This window comes from Bos indicus, chromosome 2 (genome assembly GCF_029378745.1).
Source record: "Bos indicus isolate NIAB-ARS_2022 breed Sahiwal x Tharparkar chromosome 2, NIAB-ARS_B.indTharparkar_mat_pri_1.0, whole genome shotgun sequence".
NCBI lineage: Eukaryota > Metazoa > Chordata > Mammalia > Artiodactyla > Bovidae > Bos > Bos indicus.
In genome coordinates this window covers 94,825,253-94,840,973 of record NC_091761.1, presented here as the reverse complement: position 1 = coordinate 94,840,973, position 15,721 = coordinate 94,825,253, and the positions used below count along the sequence as shown (strand labels likewise).

Below are 15,721 nucleotides of genomic sequence, written 5' to 3'. Positions count from 1 at the left end.
CCCACAGGCTCCCCCGTCCCTGGGATTCTCCGGGCAAGACACTGGAGTGGGTTGCCATTTCCTTCTCCAATGCATGAAAGTGAAAAGTGAAAGTGAAGTTGCTCAGTCGTGTCCAACTCATCACGACCCCATGGACTGCAGCCTACCAGGCTCCTCCATCCGTGGGATTTTCCAGGCAAGAGTACTGGAGTGGGGTGCCAATGCCTTCTCCAATGGATGTGTACAGGGGATATTTAAAAACTAAGGTCTCAGCTGCTCTTCCCAGCTAAAAAGAATTTATCTTCTTATTGAAAAAAATTTTCTCAGGCCTTCGGGGACCTATAATCTAGTTTTACTTCCCTACTAATTTATTTATTATGTAACTGTATTTGTTCATTCATTCAGTATCTATGAAAAGGTTTTGTTGTTGTTGTTCCAGAAACCATGCTGGTGATACACCTTATTTTTCTCTTCATCCTGCCAAACCTAGAAAGCTTGCAGATTCTAGCTAACAACACAATCATATTAGGAACTTAAGTTTGCTCTCCAACCCTTCACCGCACTTACTTTTCATTTAACTTGAAACTGTTATGGAAGCTGTTTATTACTTAGCAGTATGTTTTCACTTTTGTTTTCTTATTTCTGTTATTTGTTAGTTATTATTTTTAATCTTGGTCCTAGCTATCATATGTGCTAAAAGGTAGAATTTTTTAAATTAACTTATTTAATTGGAGACTAATTGCTTTACAATATTGTGGTGGGTTTTGTCATACATTGACATGCATCAGCCACGGGTGTACATGTAAAAGGTAGAATTTTTGAGAAGTGTGTAACATTAATAAGAACTAAGAATTTTCTCCTTTCCTCAGGAATTTCTATTTTATATGTAGAATTCTTTCACAGACAAGTCATGCTTCAGACACTTTGAAACTGTTTTTGAAACTGAGTGGTTGATTTTTTTTTTTCTTTTCTTACTTTTAGAGACTTTCTGAAACAAAAGGCTGCAGTATTTCATCTATATGACTCCAATGAACCAAAAAGGGCTACAATCCTGCATCCTTAAATACTTTGAAGGCCGGAGGCATCAAAGACATCATTTGTACTCTATGGACCAAAGTTCTTTCTGCAGAGATTTAGTATTTTGTTAAAATTTAAGATTAGAAATAAATACTAAATATATTCTTTATACTTTAGAGTATAATATTAGCATGATAGATATTTTATCAAGCTCTACAATTCAGTATTTAGATGTATAACCAGATGTGCTTACTCTTCTACATAAAATTTTTAAAAATTGAGTCATTTTTTGACACATTGGGATAAATGTCAGAAAGGATAAAAAAATTATTTTTTATAAGAATAATATTTGTTTATGCTCTCAATGAAAATATCATGGAGTTTTTCTGAACTCAAAGTAAACTCAGAATTATCACAAAAATTTTAAACTTAGTAAATCCTTATGTTATTGATGAAGCCATCGGTAATGAGAAAAATACTGAGATGGTACATAATTATATAGAGCATAATTATATATGACAATCATAACTTCTCATACCTAATCATCTGAATTACAAAATCAAGGATTTCTGCACTCACAAAGAAAGTCATCAAAAAACACACGCAAAGGTAAACACTAAATTATACTCCTCAATGTAGACTTAGAAATTGCTGTTTTCAAAATACTAAATGCTAACAATATAATACTTCCTTTGACAAGTAATGTATCAGTTAATAAGCTTAATCATTACTGATTTTTTTAACCCTTCTACTTAGTACTGTTATACAAACTAGCAGAATAACTTAACACCCAGTTTTAACTCAGGCTGTGTGCAATAACAAAAAAAAACATATTGGGCTGAAGATCAGGTGATGTAGGTTTATTCTTGGCTCTACACCTAAGTAGCTGTTAACCTTATTAATTAAGCTAGTTTTCTCATTTTTAGAAGAGTGGGTCTGAACTGAATTGCCCCTAAGGCCCTTCTATCTCTGATCTGATTACTATTGTCATGATGACAGCATCTGACCAGAGCTTCCCAGGACCATTCTTTGACTTTATATATATCAGGGAAAATATCTGATATGTTCCAGTTTCTTCTCTTCCCTCCTACAAGGTGTTGCAAACCATCCAATGAGAAAAGTTGCATCGTATCCTATAATAAAGCAAAGTCACTCAGTCGAATCTGACAGCACTGTGCAAAGATGCCTACACAACACAAAAATTACCAGTTGACATGGCTCTCCCTATAACAGGTGGAAATTCAAGGTCTTAGAATTCAAACATATTCTTCCCTCATAGAACAGGCCAAAATAATTTCTTTCAGGGAGTTTAATGGAAACAAGTTGGGAGAAGAGGGACAGAAGCCTCTTTGCAGGTAAAATGAACAACAGTGTAGAAAACATGAGTCACGTAATATGTAATAGAAAAATCTTTTTCTAAAAATCTCGCTCACATGATTTTTTGCTTTAAGAGCCTATTTCTTGTCTTTTAATAATTTTAATTTGAAAGCTGGAGCAAATTATCTTCCATGCTTTAAACAGTGGGTCAACAATGGACAACTTGAGCCAGTGCAGACTGACTTCAATGACAATACTTTCCTGTGTGTTATTCATCCCTACCCAGATGAAGTTGAATTTTTATTCTTTTAGTAACCTGTAGTTAAAATGAAAGAAATACTGAAAACACATTGGTTCATTTCTCATTTCCTCGAATCAAAGAGTCACAGAATTCACCTTTAGTTTTTACTAATTTAATTTTGATCCAAAGAGATGTAGTTGGGTACAATTCATCTTTTATGATAAAATCTCATGATTTAAAAAGAAATATTTTCATTCTGTTTCTTAAATTTTTTTTCTTCTTAACAAGGAAGTACATTGAAATTAAATAAGTATTTTTTAATACCCACTCACCATATCTCTACAGAAAAGCCCTTATCTACAAATATGACAAGTTAGTTCATTGTGGATGTTGCTCATTATTTATGGCAAGTATTTAGGGAGGGTCCAAAGACTGTGCTCAGTAAGTCAAGTGTCAACCAAACTAATCCAGTCATGAGAAAATGCAGAACATGAAGTTATAGAGAAAAACCTTGGCACCTCACACAGGTGTTGAACCTACAGTCAGGGAAGTACTGATGGTTTCAGTACCTTGAGTTTGTTACCTGTTACTCTTCAGTAAGGCAATACAACAAATGGATTCTGATAAACTGAAAATCAGTGTTAACATGCACCATTTCACTTCTTTTACATATTCCCAAATAGAAGGGATACAGTATTCACAGAGTGCCTACCATGTGCAAGGATGTGCTGACTTAAATAGTATAGAATCAATAAATATTTGCTATCTGGATTTTAAAAACAGAAGTAAAGAATCTAGTTTATCTCTTACCGTCTTCTTTAATCAGAATATCAAAATTAAAACTATAAAATCTACAGTAAAGTGTTTAAATTTTCATTTCAGTTGTTTTCCATTTTCCTAGTGTATTAATGGAATTTTCTATAGAGGCTGAAAAGATATAAATGGACAGTACAGATAGAGCCATTATTAGTTGTTCTAAAACTGTTTGACTTTTTCTGGAAATCTGATAATTTACAATAGTAACTGCTCTTTATTTATATCAATTAATACCTTTTTTTCAAATGAATCAAGATTATTAAAGACTCATGAAGATTTTAACAATTTTAGAACCCATGGGTAGGTTTATTCAAATGATTCCACTGTCTTCATTAAGAATTAAGTAACAAAGAAAATATGCAACAGGAAAGAAATAAACCAGAATGCTAATATTGATTACCTCTGAGTTACTAGATTAAGAGGGATTTTTACCTTCTTTTTAACCTTTTCTGTATTTTCAAAATTTTCTATAATAAACATGTATTACTTGAATGATCAAAAAGGTTATCTTTAAAAGATAACGAAGACCAGCACCACATTAAATGGGAAAAAAGCAGAACAAAACAAAAGGCAGCTAGGGATCTTCTCTTCTCTAGAATGTACTTGTTTACTTTATGCCTTCAAATAAGTTTTTTAGGCATGGGTGAGTGAAGGAATGGAGAAGAGAGAGAACAAATTAATAATTCCTTATGAAAAAGAACAAAGTCTAAGCCACTTCAGCTGTGCTCATCTGTTCAGGCATACTTACACATCACTTGAGAAAACAGCATTTAGATCTTTAAGAGAATCACAGACATGGAGAGAAAATTTGGAAAGAATGAATCTCTCCTTGTCAGAAGCTAAATATTCTCTAAATCGAAGTTCTGAAGGTGGATCCGAGAATTTTTCATACTAATTTTAAAGCAATAAAAGACTAAATGTAAAAGTGGAATTCGTTCCTTTTTTATAATGGTTCCTTTTTATAACTAGAAGGAGAACAGAAATAGATTGTGAGGGTGTGCTTGTGATTCTTATAGAATGTTAACATCGTGGCATAATAAGCAAATGCATGAAGTGTTTTAACACCCACTCCTACTGAACATTACACATGCATGCAAATCAGCCTGAATCTCTTCAGGAACTGAGGACTATGGAACTTTATATACTTTCGAAATCATAGCTTCCCGTATGGACAGTACTGAAGCTTGAGTTTAAAGGCGCTTTCATCCAAAATTAAGCAGATCAAAATGACACTATTTCTATATGTATTTTTCCTACCTGCAGGAAAAAAGTATGATAGTTATTTATGAAATACTGTTAGCAGTACCATGAGAAGGAAGAACCTGATGTATAATACAATGCCCACTGGTGTACAGTATCCTTTCCAATGATTTTTTGGTTTCTCAGGTACAATATTATAGTAAGTCTACTGTAATTGATGACTTCACCAGCTCTTTGAAAATCATAAAAGGGGTTGGGAATGGGGAGAATAAGGAGAAAGTGACTACCACATTTAGATGACACAGGCTACATTATAACACGGTAGCAGAAGGCCTGAGATCGGGCATTTGCGATCTCAGGTTACCTGAGATCCTGGCCCAGCCCTGCCTCTGGTTACCTTAGTAACCATAGGATGTCACTTGACCTCAGGGACTGAGAGTTCCCATCTGCAAAATGAGGGTGGTTCTAGATGGCCACTGAGTCTGCTTCCAATTCTAAAATTCTCATTTTTCTCCTTTTAATGTTGATTAAAACAAAGGTCCAGATCTTTCAAGTTTGCTTTGCCGTGTTAAAGTTCTGTGAAGAATTCCAGTTTCTTCCTAATCAAAGTGTGCTTAAACAGAACACAGGAGACTACAACTTCCCTCCAGAAGAACTCAAGTATTGAGGAATGACCAGAGTCTCATGTAAGTGAAAAAGAGTTCATCTATTTAAAAAACTGATTTAGCTTCAACCAACTATAAAATGATTAACATTTGTGATTATGGAAGAATGAGATTTACAGGAAAGAAAGGAAATTGGTGTATTTACCTCTTCCTAATTCCAGTTCTAGACTAAGGGGTAACTTAAGCAATTTTTTCAATGTCATATCCAAGAACCCTTAATTTTGCGGGAACATGAATCAGACATTTTAATGACAAAAAGAGATATTCTTATGTGTCTCCAGAAAACCTATGAACTTGTTATATTGGCACCTGGAAGGATACTAATGAATTCAGTATGCAAGGAATTGAAACTGAAATCACACAAACCCTTGGGTCCTTCGTCTTTGGGGGGGTGCAGGTTCCTAACTGGATCCCGGATACTGCAGTCTGTCCCTGCCCAGGTGAAATCGCAGATGCAGGTGGCTTCATTACTACACACCTGTGAGAACAAAGAACAGAGATGGGGCATTTTCACCATACTTGGTAGAATGATGGTGGTAAATGTAAAAGACACATGGGACAGGGTAGAAGCTTTAAAACCATTTGAAATTTTTAAGTCTCCCCTGGTTTTGGTTTTTGGGTTTTGTTTTTGTTTTTTATTTTTGGTTGTGCTGGGTCTTCGCTGCTGCACAGGCTTTTTCTCTAATTGCAGTGAGCGGGAGCTAGTCTCTAGTTGCCCTGCATGGGCTTCTCATCGCAGTGTCTTCTCTTGTCGCAGAGCATGAGCTCTATGGCATGTGAGCTTCAGAGTTGCGGCACGTGGGCTCAGTAGCTGAAGGTTGGAGGCTCTAGAGCACAGGCCCAGTAGTTGTGGTGCACGGGCTTAGCTGTTCTGTGGCATGTGGGATCTTCCCAGACCAGGAGGATTCTTAGCACTGATCCATCAGCGAAGCCCCTCCCCTGGTTCTGAATACTAGACAATGTATAGATCCAATACTTGGGTGATATTTTTTCAGTTAATCTTAGAAAAATCAAAGACTAAAAGGAAGAAATTTTCAAATTAAATGTTAATTACTGGTGTTGATATTATTTAAGTACACACATCTGACAAGGTAGCTTTTTCAGAAGTAGTTGCTTCTAGAAACGTACCTTAGAAACAATATGCTTAATTCAAGAAATTAATACATGTTGGATTTAAAAGGCATTGCCAGAGATGAAGTACCAGGAGACATAAATCACCAACACACTGCATTACCTCATCGTGCCCAACACAGCAGTCATTCGGTGGTGCCCTCCCAGCCAAACAAGCTCCCCACCACCACCACCTTCCCTGTCTGCCTGCACTGTCGCTCCTCGCTCAGTCAGCCTGGCTGAAGACCCTCCTAGAGTGATCTCTGCCCCTCTCTCTGCCCCTGGAATGGACCTGTAATTTAGACAGAATAAATAACCATCCACAAACTGGAGACAGAGTAGTTTAAATCCCTATCTGCCTGTGACATACATTCAGAGATAGATTGTTTAGAGATGATAAAATTGAATTTAAGCTTATGGATATAAGAAGCTCTTTAATCTGAAATGATATAATGTGATGATGATAATTAACACACTGAATTTAAGCTTTTATCCAACAAGATGAAGAAGTCGGGGTGGGTAATGGAGAATCATGAACCTTTTTATGCATTAAGTTTTATATATAATGTTTTCAGAGCAATAACTGAGTAGCTGAGTGGTCTGCCCAGTGCTTTTACTTCTGTTATTGTTTTTAGTAGCTAAGTCATATCCAACTCTCCTGCAACCCCATGGACTGTAGCCCACCAGGCTTCTCTGTCCATCAGATTTCCCAGGCAGGAATACTCAGTGGGTTGCCGTTTCCTTCTCCAGGAGAACTTCCTGGCCCAGGGATCAAACCTGCATCTCCTGCATTGGAAGGCGGATTCTTTACCACTGAGCCACCAGGGAATCTTTTAATTTACTATAGCAATTATTGAATATTTACTACATTGATTATATGCTAGGTACTTATACTCAGTGCTTTGTGCATAACATCTCATTTAATCACCAGCACCCTGATGATTGAGAGAGGCTGAGTGACTTGCCCAAAGTAACTGAGATAAAAAGAAGCAGAGTCAGGATTCAAACTCGGGATCCTTTCTAGCCACAAAATCCACGCTCTTGATCATTAGTCTCTACTACCTGCTCGTGAGTCTAAGTCATTGGGCATAAGCTCCTTATGCCTTTCTACCTTGTGTGTGACATATCACTCATTTAGTTATCTATATTTTGGATTATTTTTACCTTTGCTGCAGCATCTTCCTTTGATATGATCGCTCTGAGTTTCTTCATGTCTTTTACCATTTTTGAATTCTGTATAAATTTTGAACTATCTTTCTTCTACTAAATCCAATTTAAATAATCACTAAAATGAGTTTTTAGGTAATAAACTTAGGTTTGCCAGGAAGTACCTGCCCCAACACTTTGTGCCCAGAATTTAAAGATACATGCAGGTGTGTGTAGAGAGCACATCTTCTCTTTTGCTGGCAATGGTCCAAGCATAACTGTCCAACTTTAAACATGTGAATTATAGCAGTGATCCAACCTCTAGTCTAGTGTGATCTTCAACACATAGATACTCAGTATGCACGTTGAGTAGTTGAGGAGCTGAAAGGGAATTACTGAAAAGTGTAAATTATTATGAATGGTGCAAAGCAGTCACATAGGGTCTATAGTTTCTTTAGGAATCACATCATTTTTCTACTAACTCCTTGGATTCCAAAAGACTGTGGTGAATAAAAATACACAAAGTGATAAAAAAAAAACCAACAAAACTAAAACCATATCAACACATTTAGGTGTTAGTCTTAGAAGATAAGGATATAAGGAAAAAATCATAGTCAGTGCCTAGAGTCACAGAAGGAGAATGGCTGGACCAGAAGTCCAACCACTGTGAACTTAGAGGATGTTAGACAAGGAAGATTTGAGCTGGACACTGATGTCTACTTACCCCATGGCCTGAACACACTTTACCCTTGGAATCGAGGGGGCAGCTGCTCATATTTAGGGCCTGAATCTGTAGACACTTCCGTTCTAAACACATCATAGATGGGCCACATGGTGTTCCATCTTCGACATAGCCCACATCTGTATCATCATCTAAAACCACATGAGCACCACTAAAAAGAAAAAGATAGTCATACAGTCATTAGCACCACACTTGGAAATATACCACCAACATGAGTGAGGTTTACTATTCAGGAAACTGAAGAGGCTGTCAGTGGACGTGGATTTCTCCTAGCATTTCTCGACTTTTCCTTGCACCCTTTCTCCACCTCCCCTTAGTAAGAGAGCATGATAAAAGAAACTGCCTTTCAGTAGCATTATTGCTCTGCACTTCATCAGAACAAAAATATGTCGTTTGCACGAAGTGTGTTCTAAACCTTTCCTTGTTTGCAAGCCAACGTTAAGACTAAAGGAGACGTGTACATAAGAACAACAGAAGCAATCCTATCATTAACACTCCAAGACACTCTGATACAAAAACGCAGGTGTTGGGCATAGAAAGCAACTGAAAACATCTGGAAAATTATTACTTTAGAGGGCTGAATTATTCATGGTTGAAAAAAACAAGCCGATTCCTCTCTATTGATACATACTTCTAAAATCTCAAAGCTAAGGACAACTGGAATTTGAATAATAATCAATGTTATAATTACTAATTAGATACCTTGCTTAATATTTTTAAAATATTAAAATAAAATATTTTAATATCTAAAAAATTTTAAATATACTAGTTTAGACTGTAACAATATAATTTAACAAGGTTGTTGCATCTAAAGGTGTGTGAAAACTTACACACTCAAAGGAAGCTTCTGTGCATCAAAGTAACTGCATTTGAATACTACAAATTTATCCAGGAAGGATCTTCTTGTCTAAGACCCTATTCAAATTGTCTTTAGAGCCATTTAAAAGACAGGAAATCAGCAACCATTTGACCAACATAGCAATATCCAATGTGGCTATCCAGTTGATTTACCAAATTTTGTTCAAAATTATTTAGGGATGATTCTAAATCTTACATTCACCTATGTAAGATGAAGTTTTGCTATTTGGGGGATACTAAAGATAAACATTACATATCCTGAGGGCAATTTGTAGGGGGAATCCCAAAAGTGTTTTGGGCAATGGACATTATCATTTGAATGAGAGCATAGCATCTTAGAATTACAACTCCTTTAATGGGAACAATATTATTTAAAATATAATATGACTCCCAGTGTTAAAAAAAACAAGTCTTGTATCTTCTGTGCCTTGTACTCACAGATAATTGGATATAAAATGATTGACTAGAGCTATAAATATTTTAGTATATACTTTCTATGGGCTTCCCTGGTGGCTCAGATGGTAAAGAATCCACATGCAATGTGAGAGACCTGGGTTTGATCCCTCAGTTGGGAAGATTCCCTGGAGAAGGGAATTGTTACCCACTCCACTATTCTTGCCTGGAGAATTCCATGGACAGAGGAGCCTGGTGGGCTACAGTCCATGGGGTCACAAAGAGGTGGACACGACTGAGCAACTTTCAGTTTCACTTCACTATACTTTCTATATGTGATTAGGTTTCAATTAATCTTCTAAACCAAGCACATAGAGTATAGCTTAAATTCTTTTTTGTCACAAAAAATAAAACATACAATGTTCAAACAGTGACATATTTTAATGCTCAAAACTTTAATCATATTCAAAATGAATATCATAAAATTCTACTTTTAAAATTATGATTACAAAGAATGTCTCCCTACTAATAACTGGCATAATCTTTAAGCAAATACAATGTCCAAATTGATATATAACTTTGTTTTTTAAACGCCTTTCAATACACAAAGTGATAATAAAATCTAAGTTGTTATTTCTCCCATGAAAAATAGAAATATTTCCCTTGACTTTTTTCTAATTTGTAATTCTCATGATTCATTAGGCTTGCCAACATTTACTGTGTTACCTGCAGTCAATCACCCGGCCTTGGTGGTAGAAGGAAGTTGGGATGATCTCACCCTGAAGTTGACCGATACGTGGCGCTCGAGTAAGGTTGGTGCAGAGTAAAAATCCACAGAACACATCACTGAACATATTAAACAAAAAAGAACAAGACAGGAGGAATCAAACTGAAAAAATCAAAATTATTTGGTCCACAAATATTTAAAAATGGGAAATATTCCCTTTCCTTCTAAATGAAAACATTTGTTTAGATACTGTTGGTTGGTAAACTGCACCCCCCCACCCCACCGCCCCGCTTCCTAAAAGGATCAAAGCTTGTGTAAGGTAGTAAAGTAACCAGCTCTGAGAGATGGCTCATGACTGGTATCAGAACCTATCATGACACCCTCATTCTCTACACCCAGTTACTGAGCCATGCCTCCTTCCCATGCTCCTAGAGCTAAGAGTGGCCCTTGGAATGTTGAGATGTGAAGAAAAGCCCAATAGGGAGTTGCTGGGGAGAATTTTATGCTCTGGACAGGCTTTTAGAGCCTGACACGGAGAAGGTCTTTTGTTGCTACCCCTGCTTCCTGCTTTTGAATGCGGAACTTTGGCATTCAGCTTGCAATCGTGAATTCACATGTAAAGATACAAAGTGAACATGCTAAGTAATACAGAGAAGAGAGACAGAAATCATCTGGGTCCTTGGTGACATTGTTAAATGACTCACTCACCATGAGGACACCTACCTCCAGAGTATTTGTTAAGTAAACAATGAACTCCTTAAAAAATGTGCAAAGAATTGAAGTGGCATATCACACACATACAATCCATCTCCAGTAAATGCATGAAAATGTACTATTCCATTCATAAATGCAAATTAAAGCCACAATAATAAAGCAATTCACACTCAGCAGAATACATAAAACGTCTGATGACACCAAGTGTTAGTGAGAATACAGTACAGTGCAACAAAATGCTCTTATACAAATTATCAATGGTAGCATTTACTAGCAGAGAAGGCAACGGCACCCCACTCCAGTACTCCTGCCTGGAAAATCCCATGGATAGAGGAGCCTGGTAGGCTGCGGTCCATGGGGTCACAAAGAGTTGGACATGATTGAGTAACTTCACTTTCACTTCTCACTTTCATGCATTGGAGAAGGAAATGGCAACCCACTCCAGTGTTCTTGCCTGGAGAAGCCCAGGGACAGGGCAGCCTGGTGGGCTGCCGTCTATGGTGTCGCACAGAGTTGGACACGACTGAAGTGACTTAGCAGCAGCAGCATTTACTAGCACAACCATTTTAGAAAATAGTGTCACACCATCTAGTGACACTGAGAATATATATCCCCTATGACTTGGCAATTTTTCTTCCAGGAATGGACTTAGAAAAATATGTACAAATGAGAACTAAGTTACATGTACCAGAATGTTCACAGTAGCATGATTCCTAATAGCCAAGACATGGAAACAATCTAAATGTCTGTCAACACAAAATGGAGAAGGTATATACCTATAAATATGAATGAAAATGAAATAAAAGAATAATAAATATGAATCTACGGCTACACACACCATGGAAAACTCTCAAAATAATGAACTTAAGAAGCAAAATACAAAATAATACATGAAACATGATTCCTTTTATATAAAGCTACCAAAATTTTAGGCAAAGTAAACTGTTTAGGGCTGAAAACTTGAGCAGTATATGTCTAAAGAAAACTAAGAAAGCAACTGCCATAAAATTGAGGACAACAGTACCTTCAGGAGAGAGACAGGGGTTGTGAGAGTGAAGAATACATCCTGGGATGCACTGTTTCTTGATTCATAGAGGGGTTACATGAAAGTTCACTTTGCATTTATTTGGCAAAATGTATATTTGTGTGTGTATATATACATATATATGTGTATGTGTGTGTGTGTGTGTGTGTGTGTGTATTTCCATGTTCAAGGTCAGGAGAGGTGGCAGCGAGGAGATACCCCTCGTCCAAGGTAAGAGAAACCCAGGTAAGATGGTAGCTGTTGCAAGAGGGCATCAGAGGGCAGACACACTGAAACCATAATCACAGAAAACTAGTCAATCTAATCACACTAGGACCACAGCCTTGTCTAACTCAATGAAACTAAGCCATGCCCTGTGGGGCCACCCAAGACGGGCAGGCATGGTAGAGAGGTCTGACAGAATGTGGTCCACTGGAGAAGGGAATAGCAAACCACTTCAGTATTCTTGCCTTGAGAACCACATGAACAGTATGAAAAGGCAAAATGATAGGATACTGAAAGAGAAACCCCAGGTCAGTAGGTGCCCAATATGCTACTGGAGATCAGTGGAGAAATAACTCCAGAAAGAATGAAGGGATGGAGCCAAAGCAAAAACAATACCCAGTTGTGGATGTGACTGGTGATAGAAGCAAGGTCCGATGCTGTAAAGAGCAATATCGCATAGGAACCTGGAATGTCAGGTCCATGAATCAAGGCAAATTGAAAGTGGTCAAACAGGAGATGGCAAGAGTGAACATCGACATTCTAGTTATCAGTGAACTAAAATGGACTGGAATGGGTGAATTTAACTCAGATGACCATTATATCTACTACTGCGGGCAAGAGTCCCTTAGAAGAAATGGAGTAGCCATCATGGTCAACAAAAGAGTCCGAAATGCAGTACTTGGATGCAATCTCAAAAATGACAGAATGATCTCTGTTAGTCTCCAAGGCAAACCATTTAATATCACAGTAATCCAAGTCTAAGCCCCAACCAGTAACGCTGAAGAAACTGAAGTTGAACGGTTCTATGAAGACCTACAAGACCTTTTAGAACTAACACCCAAAAAAGATGTCCTTTTCATTATAGGGAACTGGAATGCAAAAGTAGGAAGTCAAGAAACACCTGGAGTAACAGGCAAATTTGGCCTTGGAATACAGAATGAAGCAGGGCAAAGACTAATAGAGTTTTGCCAGAAAAATGCACTGGTCGTAGCAAACACCCTCTTCCAACAACACAAGAGAAGACTCTGCTGCTGCTGCTGCTGCTAAGTCGCTTCAGTCGTGTCCGACTCTGTGTCACCCCATAGATGGCAGCCCACCAGGCTCCCCCGTCCCTGGGATTCTCCAGGAAAGAACACTGGAGTGGGTTGCCACTTCCTTCTCCAATGCATGAAAGCAAAAAGTGAAGGTGAAGTCGCTCAGTCGAGCTCGACTCTTAGCGACCCCATGGACTGCAGCCTACCAGGCTCCTCCATCCATGGGATTTTCCAGGCAAGAGTACTGGAGTGGGGTGCCATTGCCTTCTCCGAGAGAAGACTCTACAAATGGACATCACCAGATGGTCAACACCAAAATTAGACTGATTATATTCTTTGCAGCCAAAGATGGAGAAGCTCTATACAGTCAACAAAAACTAGACCAGGAGCTGACTGTGGCTCAGATCATGAACTCCTCATTGCCAAATTCAGACTTAAATTGAAGAAAGTAGGGAAAACCACTAGAGCATTTGGGTATGACCTAAATCAAATCCCTTATGATTATACAGTGGAAGTAAGAAACAGATTTAAGGGACTAGATCTGATAGACAGAGTGTCTGATGAACTATGGGTGGAGGTTCGTGACATTGTACAAGAGACAGGGATCAAGACCATCCCCATGGAAAAGAAATGCAAAAAAGCAAAATGGCTGTCTGAGGAGGCCTTACAAATACCTGTGACAAGAAGAGAAGCGAAAAGCAAAGGAGAAAAGGAAAGATATAAGTATCTGAATGCAGAGTTCCAAAGAATAGCAAGGAGAGATAAGAAAGCCTTCCTCAGCGATCAGTGCAAAGAAAGAGAGGAAAACAACAGAATGGGAAAGACTAGAGATCTCTTCAAGAAAATTAGAGATACCAAGGGAACATTTCATGCAAAGATGGGCTCAATAAAGGACAGAAATGGTATAGACCTAACAGAAGCAGAAGATAAGAAGAAGAGGTGGGAAGAATACACAGAAGAACTGTACAAAAAAGATTTTCATGACCTAGATAATCATGATGGAGTGATCACTCACCTAGAGCCAGACATCCTGGAATGTGAAGTCAAGTGGGCCTTAGAAAGCATCACTATGAAAAAAGCTAGTGGAGGTGATGGAATTCCAGCTGAGCTATTTCAAATCCTAAAAGATGATACTGCGAAAGTGCTGCACTCTCTATGCCAGCAAATTTGCAAAACTCAGCAGTGGCCACAGGACTGAAAAAGGTCAGTTTTCATTCCAATCCTAAGAAAGGCAATGCCAACGAATGCTCAAACTACCGCACAATTGCACTCATCTCAGACGCTGGTAAAGTAATGCTAAAAATTCTCCTAGCCAGGCTTCAGCAATACGTAAACCGTGAACTTCCAGATGTTCAAGCTGGTTTTAGAAAAGGCAGAGGAACCAGAGATCAAATTGCCAACATCTGCTGGATCATCAAAAAAGCAAGAGAATTCCAGAAAAACATATATTTCTGCTTTATGACTATGCCAAAACCTTTGACTGTGTGGATCACAATAAACCGTGGAAAATTCTTCAAGAGACGGGAATACAAGACCACCTGACCTGCCTCTTGAGAAACCTGTATGCAGGTCAGGAAGCAACAGTTAGAACTGGACATGGAACAACAGACTGGTTCCAAATAGGAAAAGGAGTCCGTCAAGGCTGTATATTATCACCCTGCTTATTTAACTTCTATGAAGAGTACATCATGAGAAACGCTGGGCTGGAAGTAGCACAAGATGGAATCAAGATTGCCAGGAGAAATATCAATAACCTCAGATATGCAGATGACACCACCCTTATGGCAGAAAGTGAAGAGGAACTGAAAAGCCTCTTGATAAAAGTGAAAGCGGAGAGTGAAAAAGTTGGCTTAAAGCTTAACATTCAGAAAACTAAGATCATGGCATCCCGTCCCATCACTTCATGGGAAATAGATGGGGCAACAGTGGAAACAGTGGCAGACTTTATTTTGGGGGGCTCCAAAATCACTACAGATGGTGACTGCGGCCATGAAATTAAAAGACGTTTACTCCTTGGAAGAAAAGTTATGACCAACCTAGATAGCATATTAAAAAGCAGAGACATTACTTTGCCAACAAAGGTCCGTCTAGTCAAGGCTATGGTTTTTCCTGTGGTCATGTATGGATGTGAGAGTTGGACTGTGAAAAAGGCTGAGCGCTGAAGAATTGATGCTTTTGAACTGTGGTGTTGGAGAAGACTCTTGAGAGTTCCCTTGGACTGCAAGGAGATCCAACCAGTCCATTCTGAAGGAGATCAGCCCTGGGATTTCTTTGGAAGGAATGATGCTAAAGCTGAAACTCCAGTACTTTGGCCACCTCATGCGAAGAGTTGACTCATTGGAAAAGACTCTGATGCTGGGAAGGATTGGGGGCAGGAGGAGAAGGGGACGACAGAGGATGAGATGGCTGGATGGCATCACTGACTCAATGGACATGAGTCTGGGTGAACTCTGGGAGTTGGTGATGGACAGGGAGGCCTGGCATGCTTCGATTCATGGGATCCCAAAGAGTCA

At 38.3% G+C, this 15,721-nt stretch overlaps 1 protein-coding gene across 6 annotated transcripts in view; it reads right to left on the bottom strand.

Annotated features, from left to right (window-relative positions):
- Positions 1-15,721, bottom strand: part of ADAM23 (ADAM metallopeptidase domain 23) — a 197,607-nt gene that overhangs the window by 19,079 nt on the left and 162,807 nt on the right. For all 6 annotated transcript variants that reach the window (XM_070770820.1, XM_070770825.1, XM_070770837.1 and 3 more), the window contains exons 22-24: positions 10,211-10,330; positions 8,216-8,384; positions 5,602-5,713 (exon numbers count right to left, since the gene is read on the bottom strand). In XM_070770820.1, the coding sequence (XP_070626921.1) occupies positions 5,602-5,713; positions 8,216-8,384; positions 10,211-10,330 (401 nt within the window). The remainder of the gene's footprint in view (positions 1-5,601; positions 5,714-8,215; positions 8,385-10,210; positions 10,331-15,721) is intronic.